The sequence below is a fragment of the Saimiri boliviensis genome, chromosome 14 (genome assembly GCF_048565385.1).
Source record: "Saimiri boliviensis isolate mSaiBol1 chromosome 14, mSaiBol1.pri, whole genome shotgun sequence".
Taxonomy (NCBI): domain Eukaryota; kingdom Metazoa; phylum Chordata; class Mammalia; order Primates; family Cebidae; genus Saimiri; species Saimiri boliviensis.
Window position 1 is genome coordinate 50,219,156 of NC_133462.1, and position 14,869 is coordinate 50,234,024.

The 14,869-nt window shown below is 39.2% G+C and overlaps 1 protein-coding gene and 1 pseudogene across 9 annotated transcripts in view; both read right to left on the bottom strand.

Moving 5' to 3' along the window:
- The window catches only part of PPP1R12B (protein phosphatase 1 regulatory subunit 12B), a 256,766-nt gene that overhangs the window by 184,084 nt on the left and 57,813 nt on the right, over window positions 1-14,869 (bottom strand). For 8 of the 9 annotated variants that reach the window (XM_074385025.1, XM_074385023.1, XM_010348875.2 and 5 more), the window contains 2 exons: window positions 12,032-12,162; window positions 2,974-3,092 (listed from right to left, as the gene is read on the bottom strand). In XM_074385025.1, coding sequence (XP_074241126.1) covers window positions 2,974-3,092; window positions 12,032-12,162 — 250 coding nt within the window. The remainder of the gene's footprint in view (window positions 1-2,973; window positions 3,093-12,031; window positions 12,163-14,869) is intronic. The other variant, XM_074385029.1, reaches the window with a different exon arrangement.
- Window positions 4,446-12,017, bottom strand: LOC141581063 (HIG1 domain family member 1A, mitochondrial pseudogene; annotated as a pseudogene).

Genomic DNA, 14,869 nt, shown 5'->3' on the forward strand with positions numbered 1-14,869 from the left:
CTCAAACTCACAAAACACATTAGTGACAGAGCTTGCCACTAGAACTCTGATATCCTGGGTTCCTCTTTGTCATGCTTCTTCTGGGTCCCTGTCCACTCACTATACCATAGGATTAGTATCCAAAATCTTGGTTTCAGGTATTGATATACTTTAAAAATTGAACTATCTCTAAAGTTCATTTCCATATACAGGTAAATACACTGATTTGAAGATATATAATCTAGAACAGATTAGTAGGTGATCTGCAGTTTAAAAACTTGTCTGCTTTCAAGGGAACGCAGATTTTGTTTCCCTTAAAAACATTATGAAAGAACTCTAAGAGTTCCTCCCGTTAGCCAGTAACTCTCCAATATCTGTGCCAATGAAAAGGGGTTAGGGTGGGGCATACCCCATTATACAAAATAATAAAATGTCTCAAATACAAATATATCCATTCAAAAAGTTTTACACTCATTAGCAGCCTTTGTGCTTGATCTGCTCCCTTTCAGCTCTTAAAAGAGAATCTGCCAGGCACAGTGGCTGACACCTATAATCCCAGCACTTTGGGAAGCCAAGGTGGGTGGATCACCTGAGGTCTCAGGAGTTCGAGACCAGCCTGACCAACATGGTGAAACCCCATCTCTACTAAAAATACAAAAATTAGCTGGGCATAGTGGTGAGTGCCTGTAATCCCAGCTACTCAGGAGGCTGAAGCACCAGAACTGCTTGAACCTGGGAGGCATAGGTTGTAATGAGCCGAGATTACGCCACTGCATTCCAGCCTGGAGACAGAGCGAGACTCTGTCTCAAAAAAACAAATAAAAAAAGGAGAACCTGTCAACTACCTAAGTATTATCTGTGTGATTTTGGGAGATGAATGGGGTGAAGAAGTGACCAATTTAGAACAGATCAGTACTCCAAACACAAAGAAGTGTTAGCAGTGCTACAAAGTTAAGCATATACATAAATACTGCTTTCTTTATTTTTAAATTAATTATTTTTTTATTTTACTTTAAGTTCAGGGGTCCATGTGCAGATCCTGCAGGACTGTTACATAGGTATACACACGCCATGGTGGTTTGCTGCCTCCAACCCCCAGCCACCTACATTAGGTATTTCTCCTAATGTTATCTCTCGCCAATCTCCCCAACCCCTGCTATCTCTCCCCGAGACCCTCATCCCCCAACAGACTTCAGTGTGTGATGTTCCCCTCCCTGTGTCCATGTGTTCTCATTGTTCAACACCCACTTATGAGTGAGAACATGCAGTGTTTGGTTTTCTGTTCTTGTGTCAGTTTGCTGAGAATGATGGTTTCCAGATTCATCCACGTCCCTGCAAAGGACATGAATTCTTCCTTTTTTATGGCTGCATAGTATTCCATGGTGTATATGTGCCACATTTTCTTAATCCAGTCTATCTTTGATGGACATTTGGGTTGGTCCCAAGTCTTTGCTGTTGTAAATAGTGCCAAAATGAACATACATATGCATGTGTCTTTATAATAGATCGATTTATAATCCTTTGGGTATATACCCAGTGATGGGATTGCTGGGTCAAATGGATAAATATCTCTTTCAATAGAGTATGCTCCTTAACTGAAGAGTCAGCAATCAAAATAGAATAAGTGGTTTCTCCAATCAAAACTATTTTTTAAAACTTGATTTTTTAAAAAGTTGTTTGTACATTTTAAAGCAAATCTTAGGAGATAAAACTGAGTGAAAACGGAGGTTAAGCTAAGCACAAAATTCTTCAATTCAATAGTGCACAAAACCACACACTATAGCTCATGCCTGTAATCTAAGCACTTTGGGAGGCTGAGGCGGGCAGGTCACTTGAGGTTAGGAGTTTAAGGCCAGCCTGGCCAACATGGTGAAACCCTGTCTCTACCAAAAAATACAAAAATTAGCCAGGCATGGTGGTGCACACCTATAGTCCCAGCTACTCGGGAGGCTGAGGCAGGAGAATCACTTGAACCTGGCAGGCAGAGGTTGCAGTGAGCCAAGATGGCACCACTGCACTCCAGCCTGGGCAAGAGACCCTGTCTCAAAAAAAAAAGGACACAAAAACTATACATGGAAGGCAGCAAAAGCAAGTAGTTACTGACCTAGAAACATCATTATATTAAGGTGAGATCAGCATACTTTCTCTAAAAAGCCAAATATGAAATATTTTCAAGTTTGTGATTCATCCAATCTATCACAACTACTCAACTCTGCTGTTGTAGTACAAAAGCAGTTTTGGATAATACGTAAACAATGCACAAAGCAAGAATTGGCCCTGACTGTTCTAAAAGTTCCTATTGGGAAAGACCACTGGAACTAAATCCTCTGGGATGAACTGCAGATTGTGAGTAAGGTAGTTTAGCCGAAGGACTGAAAAAAAAAAAAACTCACTACAAATCTTGTCCACAGAGTTTTATGATAGAAAAATAATCCAGGGACTTCCAGGGAGAAGAATTACATCCTATTCTGTGAAATCGATTCTTTTAAAACTATAAAATAGGCATTTTGAGAATACATTATTCTAAATTAGTGTCCTCACTTTAACAAATTATCATAATAATTTTCATGATTAGTTACAATAAATATCTTTAGCCACACCACTTTTAGCTCTCATCAAGGGAAAAGATGCAAAGTTACAAACTGAATTTGGTTAATACTCAGATTTACACTGTATCCCAACACCTTGCACACCCACAGTAAGAAACATTCACACTTCTCATCAGGTCACTCTTAACTGTATGATGGGTATGCAACCTCTGAATGGCAAAAAAAAAAAAACCGGAATGACTGGTCATCCTTTTGGCATCTGGCCTATTTTTGTGTGAGTCATTATGAGGATAAGTGATGCTGGATTAATGATTAATGCAGTACAGATAGATCAAATCCTCTCCTGTCATATGATAGTGAAACACTCTACACAACAAATGGATTATTTTCTGTAAATGGCAGTGTTTGAGAATCTTTCCTGGCCCCCTCCAATCCATGAGGTTACCTTGCTTCTTTACTTGCTCCAGAAGAAGATCCTTCATGGCTAGCTCTTCTGCAAGGTCAGAGGGAACTTCACCTTCACTATTGACAATACCTACACTGGCTCCGTGGTTAATGAAATACCTGCATAGACAAGATACAGGATCAGTATTATCTGCCAATCTAATGTAAATTTATACTCATGCATCTGACATTCAATACACAGTAAAGTATCTATTTTGAGTTTAAAATATTGTCCCAGTTAAGATCTTCCATTATTAATTTATATGTGCCTTAAACTTCAATAATTAAGACCGAGGGCTTCCCCATTTCCTAATTAGAGCAATGCAAACAAACAGGGTTTCTTTCACACTCATATTACTAACTATCAGCCTCTTACTCCCAGTGGATGGCAAGAGGATTTCTAAGTAACATAAACAAGGCATGCAGCCTTAAACATTCCCAATACCAAACTGGAGCTTATTAAGTAGTGTTGGGGGTGTGAAAACAGAAGAATAAAGCATGCATTAAAATGTGCATAAATCTGCCTTAATTATGCCTCCACAAGACTCTCCTATCAACCAACCATCCACATGAAATCTTTCTCTACTCTAAGGTGAAACTAAATTACTTAAGAAGAAACATTAGGTTGGGCGCAGTGGCTCACACCTGTAATCCTAGCACTTTGGGAGGCTGAGGCAGGTGGATCATGAGGTCAGGAGTTTGATACCAGCCTGACCAACATGGTGAAACCCCATCTCTACTAAAAACACACACACAAAAAGTAGCCAGGCATGGTGGCACATGCCTGTAATCCCAGCTACTTGGGAGGCTAAGACAGGAGAATTGCTTGAACCCAGGAGGCAGAGGCTGTGGTGTGCTGAGATCACGCCATTGCACTCTAGCCTGGGCAACAAGAGCATAACTCCATCTAAAAAGAAAAAAGAAAAAAGAAAGAAGAAGAAGAAAAGAAGAAGAAAGAAGAAGAAAGAAGAAAGAAGAAAGAAGAAAGAAGAAAGAAGAAGAAGAAGAAGGAAGAAGAAGAAGAAGAAGAAGAAGAAGAAGAAGAAGAAGAAGAAGAAGGAAGAAGAAGAAGAAGAAGAAGAAGAAGAAGAAGAAGAAGAAGAAGAAGAAGAAGAAATATTAAAATGTTAAAATAATTAAATTATAAATCTGAATAGAATACTTGATTCTGAAGAAGAAAGTTCTGATAATTTCAGTACCTTACATAGAGCTTTTCTGATTTTCAAAGTGCCTTCACATAAAATTATATCATAAGTCTTAGGCAACATTTTTTTTTTTAATGGGTCGCTTACTTTAATAACAATACATATACCATGTTATCACGATGGAATGTAAATTCAGTTTAGACAAGAGAATTTCACAAGTGTGATGGCATTCCGTACTATATAAAAGTTTGGGTATACTGTCTGGCCAAACCAGCTTGCTCATAAGTCATTAATCAAATCCATTATAGGTCATCTGTTCAGTTAAATGTTTATAATTCTTTTTTTTTTTTTTTTTTTTTTTTTTGAGACGGAGTTTCAATCTTGTTATCCAGGCTGGAGTGCAATGGCGCGATCTCGGCTCACCGCAACCTCCATCTCCTGAGTTCAAGCAATTCTCCTGCCTCAGCCTCCCGAGTAGCTGGGACTACAGGCGTGCACCACCATGCCCAGCTAATTTTTGTATTTTTAGTAGAGATGGGGTTTCACCATGTTGACCAGGATGGTCTCGATCTCTTGACCTCGTGATCCACTCGCCTCAGCCTCCCAAAGTGCTGGGATTACAGGCTTGAGCCACCGTGCCCGGCAAATGTTTATAATTCTTATGGAAAAAATAAGCAATGCACACATTTAAAAAGTGTTCATTTACTTTGCTATGAGTACTTAAAATACATATTTCTATTTCAAGATGACATTCAAAATTTATTCTAATATAACAGCAGCAAAAATATAATTTGCAGTTACACAAGAACTGAACTAGAATCTGTAAGTTATTCTCATGTTTATGACTGAGAGTCTTTAATAAATACTACCATTATGCAGCTCTACTCTAAGCTTTCTACATTTGGTTTAAACACATGCACATATACATACTGTTAGTTGTGGAAAGCTTTACAAGTTATATTCCATGAACTTTTTGGACAGAGTTCTAAAAGGGCCACCCAGTCCACAAAACAGGCAGAAAAAAGTTAAATTGACTGGGGCAAGTAGGACTCTTATATAACATCCAAAACATCTGAGATTCTGCAGCAAACTGGGAGTACTTCAGGGTTGGCCTGTTATTTTCTTTAGAACTAAGTTCAGCGGGACAGTTTAAGAAGGTGAACATTTCGGCCGGGCGCGGTGGCTCAAGCCTGTAATCCCAGCACTTTGGGAGGCCGAGGCGGGTGGATCACGAGGTCAAGAGATCGAAACCATCCTGGTCAACATGGTGAAACCCCGTCTCTACTAAAAATACAAAAAAACTAGCTGGGCGTGGTGGTGCATGCCTGTAATCCCAGCTACTTAGGAGGCTGAGGCAGGAGAATTGCCTGAGCCCAGGAGGCGGAGGTTGCGGTGAGCCGAGATCGCGCCATTGCACTCCAGCCTGGGTAACAAGAGCGAAACTCCGTCTCAAAAAAAAAAAAAAAAAAAAGAAGGTGAACATTTCAACATCATCAAGTGCATTTAGGTGACATGTTTCTTTCAAGTTAACTTGACTTCCTTGAATGACCTAGTTAGTAAACTAGCCACTAGTAATGAGGTCACAACAGGCAAATCAAGCCTGCAAGAAAGGAAGCCAATACTCAAAATGCCATTTTACCATCTAAACCCATACAAATTAGTTTATTTTCAACAATATGTAACTTCAATAAAGAGATGTCTAACTAAAGTAAGCTCCTCCAACAAGACCAAGACAGCATCTCTTCTTCTAAGGCTTAGGTTTTGCCCAGTATTCCTGATACACAGAATCGCCCATACCAACAGTCACTGCTCCTACAACAAAGCCCTGGGATGCCACATGCATGTGGATCAGATGAACAGACATTTTAGTATTTCCGCTGCTCTTCAATTTGTATAACCCATATGCAACGATTGCTGCAAAACCTGCCATTCCAATGGGGACGAATGGTGCCTCTTTAGCTTTTCGAATAAGTTTGGATCCCTAATCTCCATCATATGAAGAATGGGAAATATCTGGGTCTGCTGACATAGTGGTTTCTTGAAGAATCTCCCTGAGAATTTTCTATGAGGTTCTAGAGCAAGAAAACCTCTCACATGCCAACACGCTGCTGATTCCTGCATGCATGCCCAGTCCCGCAGCTTCTTAGGCAACATTTTGAAGTAGGCAATGTGGGTATTATTACCATGACTTTAAGAAATTGAGGTCCATATATATAAAGCAATTTTCTCAAAATCACATAGCTGGCAAATGGCAGAGGGTCCAGCCCCAGTCTTGACTCAAATCTAGTTCATCATTTCTCTAGATCAAGTCACTTTTGGGCCAGTGAGAACTCTAATAATGCTAGGAGCTCTCTCAAATACTCAGAAGTATTTAAAGAATAAAGAAAAATTATTCAGATTAGACTACAAGCCATTCAACAATTCTGTAAGGTCTTTTAGGCCGACTGACCATGCCATGGATGGCATGGTGACCTCTGCGACCTGCACGTACACTCTAGATGAGTTCCTGGAACTAGAAAGTCTGAAGTAACTATAAATCTACAAAAGGAGAAGAAATGATCAACCCCTGTGGCACCTAATTAACTTTTAGACATTCTTCTATTGTTCCTTATTTCTGCCTCAACTGATAAGGCAACTGGACTTTGTAACTGGCCTTGGTCAACCTTGTGACTCCAGACCCTACGACCCCCTCCCAGCTTGCAAAAGCTGCCCTGACCTGTAACTTATATAACTTTCTACTGCCTACCCCAAACCTATAAAACCAACTCCTATCCCACCTCCCTGAGCTGACTCTCTTTTTGGACTCAGCCCACCTGCACCTGGGTAAATAAAGAGCCACGTTGCTCACAAAAACCCTGTTTGGGGAATCTCTTCATTCAAAGCGCATGTTTAACAAATGCAATAAATATTTACTGGTCCCCTACCATATTCAAGGAATCACATTTTAGACACCGCAGAAGATTTAAAAAAAAAAAAAAATTTCCAGGCTTAACTTGCTCAGCCCACTAAAAAAAAAAAAAAAGATAATCAATATGTGCCCACTGGCCACTGCATTCAAAGAACTGGCAGAGGGGGCCAGGCGCAGTGGCCGACCCCTATAATCCCAGGCAGGCAGATCACTTGAGGCCAGGAGTTTGAGACAAACCTGACCAACATGGTGAAACCCTGTCTCTACTAAAAATACAAAACTTAGCCAGGCATGGTAGCAGGTACCTGTAGTCTCAGTTACTCAGGAGGCTGAAGCACAAGAATTGCTTGAACCCAGGAGGTGGAGGTTGCAACAAGCCAAGATCAGCCTGGGTGACAGAGCAAGACTCTGTCTAAAAACAAAATTATAAAATTAAAAAGTTGGCAGAGGGAAAAGAATCAATAGAGATTAGATTAAGACCATGTTTTTGCTTTCTCAGTGCCTACTACTTGGTATAATAGGGCCTCAATAAATATTTGTTAATTTATGGATCAAACTCACATGTCTAAAGCTCAAAGGCCTTCACAATTCACCTGACTTTCAACCATCTCCTTCATTCCCTTATAGTCTCAGAGGAAGACAGACCTTATTCGATGGCAAAACTAACTCTATTTTTATTCTTAATTCTATCAAGTCCCAGTTTTCTTTTCATAAATTACCCCTTCATTTCCACATATTCAATAGCTCTTTTCTTCTTATTCCTCTCCCTTAGGCCAAAGAAATATTTAGCTACATCTCCCTCACCCTGAAATATCAAAATACAAATAATACACATGGTAGGCACTCAATAAATGCTTGCTGGATTGAAGCGTACCCAATCTATACTCTATAATCAAACTAAACCACTTACTGTTCCCAAACACATCAACTCTTACCCAGCTCTCTTCCACAGCTTGTTTCTTTCAAATAGGTGGGACACTTTTCTTTCTCTTTTCCCATGTAGAAACCTTTCACTTCTTTCAAAGTTCATTTAAAATGCTTTTGCCTTCATGAATTCTTTCCTGTTCTCACAAACTGAATTCCCTCTTGCCTTCCTTTAACCCCATTCTTCCTCTTCTCCTCCCCAATGAACACTAATTCTAGACCTGTCATGACTTAACACTGTACCTCAATGCAACCATTCCATCAGATTGAAAGCTACTTGAATGCAACGTGAAAGGAAAATAAAAACTTGGGACCCTAATTTCACTATGCCAAAAGAAAAAAAAATAAGCTGAAAGCTGAGTCATGCAAGAAGCTGCCTTACCTTCTGTTCTTAAGCAGATAGCTACAGATAAAAAGTTAAATATCTCTTTAGGTTCTATGTTTACCTCTACATTCACCTTATCTTACGTAAAGTGCTGATTTACTAAGCGTGAGATGAATACTTGACTATTCCCCTACCAGCTCTTTTCCTATTGCATGTGAATTCAGGAATGTGACCATGCCCTCCCCATTCCCCCTCCAGGCTGCTTTTCCCTTTTAAGTACTGAAGCTCTCAAAATCATCTTTGGAGAAAGGCACAGATCTGTCTCCTGGGCACACGTCCTTATCTTTGGTAAAATAAACTTCTAAATTGATTGAGACCTGTCTCAGATACTTTTTAGTTTACAGCAACAACTGGGTCTTCCTCACTATTATCATCGCCATGGCATCTAACCCTTGCTTTTTTCTCTTGGCATTCCATAAATATTGCTTGAATTACATGAAATATCTTAACCACTCTGCTCTGATGTCTATTTCATCCCTACTGGATCAGGCATAATGTCACTTGGGTATACAGGACCCTGCTTTTCCCATGTTCTACAATCAAGAACATGGGAAATGTTCCAGTAGAAAGTAATTGGGCTCTCTGTTTTTCTATTTTCTATAGTTTTTTGGGGAGAAAGCTAAAAACCTTTTTAGTTTTACTTTTACCTGGACAAGAATAATTATCAACCTATAATTTTTTTTTTAATGGGGTTTCACCATGTTGGTTAGGCAGGTCTTGAACTCTGGACCTCAGGTGATCCGCCTGCCTTGGCCTCCAAAGTGCTTGGATTACAGGCGTGAGCCACCACGCCCGGCCCTATAAAGTAATTTCTACTTTATCTCTGAAAATCCTTACAGTTGCCCAAAGGCTCACAAACAGCCACTAGCTCAATATGCCCCTAGAAAATAAAGCCGCCTTCTTCCTAACTCATCACCAATACAAGGTCTTTATGCTACTATTCTAAGGGAGGAAGAAAGGAAATAGAATATGTTGAAAAACTGAGACTAAATTAGCATCTCAAAAAACTATAAAGGTAAATGCTGTACCTTTGGGTCAATCAGCTGCTCCTAAGTTAAACATTTATTCATAATAAAAATGTAAAAAACACTCAGCATTAAGCCTGAACTCATTTTAAAATGAGGAAAAAAGCCTCTGAAGCTCCCTCCTTTGATGAAACATACTGAGACAAAAGATCATCATGAAACATGAAATAGAACGTACTTGTATTGTTCCCAGAAAGCTAGTATGCCTTGATTCAGTTCTACTCCCTTGAAAGTTAGAGTTCCTAATGATTCTGGGAATAAGAGTATAAAATCTAAGATCTTTAAATGACAAAAATAAAAACGATGAGATGATCAGGGACTGATCTTATTTAAAATATTCTCCATTGGCCCTGAGGTAAAGCAACCAAAATGAATAGTACAAACAATGTGTTTTTTTCCATTGTATAAAAAAAATGCTGCATACTGCAAATAAAGAAATGACAGTCAAGTCAAAACCTGTCTAATAATGATATACATAAAATAAAATAAAGGCCATCTCTACCACCACCCCACCTCTGCAATGGACCTGGTCTAGATCACCTTTCTCCTGGTCAGACTTCCATGTCTAATTTGTAATAATTTGTCTTAGGAAACAGTAACTCCCACAAATTTATTTCATTCAAGGTAATATTTGTTTGAGCTAGAGACTGTTACATTTTGAACTTACTTCCAAAAGAACTATATTCATTCATAAAGATGAATTAAAGAAATCACTGTAAAAAATGCAATTACAATCATTCTCTGTACTTAGCTTCACACAACAGAAGGATGAAACCCCATCTCTACTAAAAATACAAAAAAAAATTAGCTGGGCATGGTGGCACGTGCCTGTAATCCCAGCTACTCAGGAGGCTGAGGCAAGAGAATTGCCTGAGCCCAGGAGGCGGAGGTTGCGGTGAGCCAAGATCGTGCCATTGCACTCCAGCCTGGGTAACAAGAGCGAAACTCCGTCCCCCCCACCCCAAAAAAAAAAAAAGAGTTTGAGACGAGCCTGACCAATGTGATGAAACCCTGTCTCTACTAAAAATACTAAAGTTAGTTAGGCATGGACTACTAGTGCAAGCCTGTAGTCCCAGCTACTCAGGAGGCTGAGACAGGAGAATTGCTTGAACCCAGGAGGCAGAGGTTGCAGTGAGCCGAGATCGCGCCATTGCACTCCAACCTGAATGACAGAATGAGACTCCATCTCAAAAAAAAAAAGAAAGAAAGAAAAAAAAAAAAAACGGGAAAAAATGGAATCCTTGAATGTAATGAGATTTGGTAGCTCGAATATCAATCACAAACACCCACCTGAACAAATAGCAATCAAAAGGCCAACATGTTCTATAAATGTTTCTTAAATAAATCTTTTAAGTAAAATCACTTTAACTCTTGGGCATCAGCATTCTGGCGTTACTGGATAAGATTAAGAATAAGAGCCCTCCTTATTAGACTCTGAAAACAGGCAGCCTAGAGGATGAAAAGGTTACTGACTTTTATTGGAACAGAGGGAGGAATCGAGAGTGAAGAAAACCGCATTGTTGACTTCTGTTGGCTTTGGGGCCAATACAGTCATCTACTTTTTAGAACAAGCAGCCCAGTCAAACATCAGTGCTGCTGCCTAAAGTTTCTCTGGCTCTGACTCTCCCTTTGTTTAAATTCTCCCACTGACCATCCCTGGGTCAGCAGCAAACCTAGTAACTCAGGCTCTCCCTTAGGAAACCTGGGCAAATGAGACTCTGTGGGAAGTCATTCTCAGGCCTCTACAGAGCTGCCAACATAATTCTCCCTGCTGTTTGCTGAACAGGAGAAATGTAATGGAGCTCTAATCATATTATTGAAAAAGTCCCTCAAACAAGCAATGTGATTTTCAAAGGAGCATAGAATATCATGATTTTATTTAGGGAATTTACCTTAACAATATAAATTTACCCTCATCTATAATACACTCAAATGCCTCATTTTAAAGATATTTCAACTGCCAAAGTCTCTTCCTTGTTTAAAAATAAACTCCCCGATCATTCCTTCATACAACAGATATTTATTCAGTGCCTCTTACATCTCAGGTACCACATGGTCAGGATTCTTCTGCCCAACAGAAGAACAACTAGTTGTCCCGAAGATTAGTAGCTACTAATGTAGCTTATTAAACATTCCCACTCAACTAATGTGGAGAACACATGCCAGTGCCCACCTTCCCTTTATTCCACATGTTTAGGCTCATTCTTCTGCTATTAACTACATGAGTGCTGTGACTGGTATGCTAGGCATTTTTAAATCAGTGCTTCATTTGTACTAAGCACTGATTTAAAACAAACAAACAAAAAACAATAAAACAGGTTTACAAAGAATCCAGAAAAAAATCCCCAGGTCTGCCTATATTCATGCCCAGCGATAGTTGTTCAGAAAGTGAACCCAGACAATCCAACAGCCACCTCTGCATATCCCAGCAAATACAAATTACCTGAAAATAGAAGCAAACAAAAAGAGTTTCAACAAAAAAACTATGGGTTTAGCAGCTTTATAAAACATTGTATCAGCTATTCCTTAAACATAATTCAACTTTCTGCTTTTGTAATCTGTAATAAAGAGAGATTAAAACAATTTATAAAATTAGAATTACTAAGAGTAGAGGAGTAATGAAGCCTATTTCTACAAATACTGCAAAGCCACACACACAGAGACTCACTCACTCTGCTATGTTGAGATAGCCACAGGAAGCTGCTGCATGAAGGGGTGTCCAGCCCTCGTTGTCTTGCTGATTTACATTGGCTCTGTTCTCCACCAGAAACTTCACCATGTCCAAATTTTCATCAATACAGGCCTAAAAAGAAAAGTCCATTCATTCACTCAACAAGTATTCACTGAGTTCTACTATGTGCCAGACACTACTCTGGGCAGTAATAATGCCCAGCCATTCTAAAATACATTAATTTCTATTTCTTCCATACTGTGTCCAGAGCATGACTTCTAGGCTTTATGATCTTATGCAAGCCCCTTAATGTCCCATGCCTTAATATCTCAACTGTGAAACACGTATAATGATACTTAATCTAATTTATAGTACTATTAGTATTAATTGTGAAACTGATTTCTAAAGAGCTATAAATGAGTAAGCTGTTACATCATTAAATTATAAAAAGGAAAGCATGTTACAAAACACTGATTTGTATATGAACTTTACTTCATCGCCACCTATTTGTCCCAGATGCTTATTAATTTTAAAAGAATATAATCAGAGGATCGCCTAAGGCCAAGAGTTTGAGACCAGCCTGGGTAACACAGTGAGACCCAATCTCTATCATAAAAAAATTCATTCATCCATTCATTTAAACAAAGAAAAAAAATCACACAGGATCAAATGCTTTTTTTCTCAGTGGGAAGTTGTAGTTTAAGGCTCAAGAATTGCTAAACAACCCCTACTTTGGTTTGAAAGCGTAGGGTGATCATTTCAAACAGAAAAAATGTATTTTTGTGTATTTCTGAATGGCTTCAAACACTATGGCAAAGTATGCTTGCAGTTATGGATGGTTAGGGATTCTCATCTGCTCATTTCATGGCAGAAATTAGGAGAAAGCAGAGAAGCTTTTTGAATAAAGGCTTTAGGATTACCATAAGACTAAAAGATATAGTCACGAACAGCAATAAGATCTAAAAAAAACCAAAAGGTTGTCTTGACATAGTTACAGAATAAAAAATGTGGTAGAAGGCCCAATGTGAAAACGGTAATCATTATCAAGGCTTGGATGGTTACAAAACCATTGGGATAATTCAGGACCAAGAAACAAATGAGACTCCCTTTTCAAAACTTGCCTTTTAATCCCCTCTCCTTTTTTATTTTTTTCATGATTCTTGACAAGGAGTACTTTAAGATAATCCCCTCCTTTAAAAAACAAGGCTAAAACTTCAGCTAAGGAAGAATTATCCAAATCAAAAAAATTTCATAATATTATTTCTTGCATTTTTATTGTGTTGACATTTACAATAATGATGCAAAAGCAACGGTGAGTAAAACTGCTGGTGTCTTACCACAAAGCAAGACAATCGCATCAAAAAATACCAGCAGGTACTGTATTCTTCCTTATCACATTCTCACAGTTAAAAAAATAAAAAAAAGGCCTGGCGCGGTGGCTCAAGCCTGTAATCCCAGCACTTTGGGAGGCCAAGGCGGGTGGATCACGAGGTCAAGAGATCGAAACCATCCTGGTCAACATGGTGAAACCCCGTCTCTACTAAAAAATACTAAAAATTAGCTGGGCATGGTGGTGTGTGCCTGTAATCCCAGCTACTCAGGAGGCTGAGGCAGGAGAATTGCCTGAACCCAGGAGGCGGAGGTTATGGTGAGCTGAGATTGCGCCATTGCACTCCAACCTGGGCAACAAGAGCGAAACTCCGTCTCAAATAAAAAAATAAAAATAAAAATAAAAAAAGAAAAAAAAGAGCCGGGCGCGGTGGCTCAAGCCTGTAATCCCAGCACTTTGGGAGGCCGAGGCGGGTGGATCACGAGGTCGAGAGATCGAGACCATCCTGGTCAACATGGTGAAACCCCGTCTCTACTAAAAACACAAAAAAGTAGAAGGGCATGGTGGCGCTTGCCTGTAATCCCCGCTACTCAGGAGGCTGAGGCAGGAGAATTGCTTGAACCCAGGAGGCGGAGGTTGCGGTGAGCCGAGATCGCGCCATTGCACTCCAGCCTGGGTAACAAGAGCGAAACTCCGTCTCAAAAAAAAATAATAAAAAAATAATAATAATAATAAAAAATAAAAAATAAAAAAAAGAAAGCCAATTTCACTGAAGAATAACTTTGAAGATGCAGTAGAAATTTTTTTTAAATATTCTGTGTGAGAAAATGTAAAGTATATCTAAAGTACTTCTGCTGCATTTTGAAGTACGATGGTTGATTCTAGGAAAAAGCACCTCAGGCCAGGTGTGGTAACTCAGGCCTATAATCCCAATACTTTGAGAGGCTGAGGCGGTAGGACTGCTTGAGCCCAGGAGTTCAACACCTGCCTGAGCAACATAGACCCCATCTCTACAAAAAATTTAAAAATTAGCCAGGCATGGTGGCATGCACCTGCAGGCCCACCTACTCAGGAGGATAAGGTAGGAGGATGGCTTAAGCCTAGGAGGTCAAGGTTGGGTGAAAGAGCAAGACCCTGTCTCAAAAACAAAAACAAAAATAAAAACACACCATTTGTGCATCTGCTTCAGTTATGAGATGAACTAGACACTTTTTTAAAAATAACACTTTTTATTCAAAAGAATAACCAACAAATTATGATTATTCAGACTTGAAAATGAACAAAGTAAGCTTGTCACACCAGAGAAAATAATCAGCATGTGCTGCAATAAAATTTGACCATCCAAGTGAAAAGAAGAATTCTGGGAAACAGTTACCACCATGAGCTGACAACTTCCCAGTATTCACTTTTCTGATAAGATCTGTTTGACTATATAATGAAATGTATTTACATTTTTGTAAGTCAATGAACCTTTATTTTCCAAATAAACAAATACATGGTGTTAGAAAA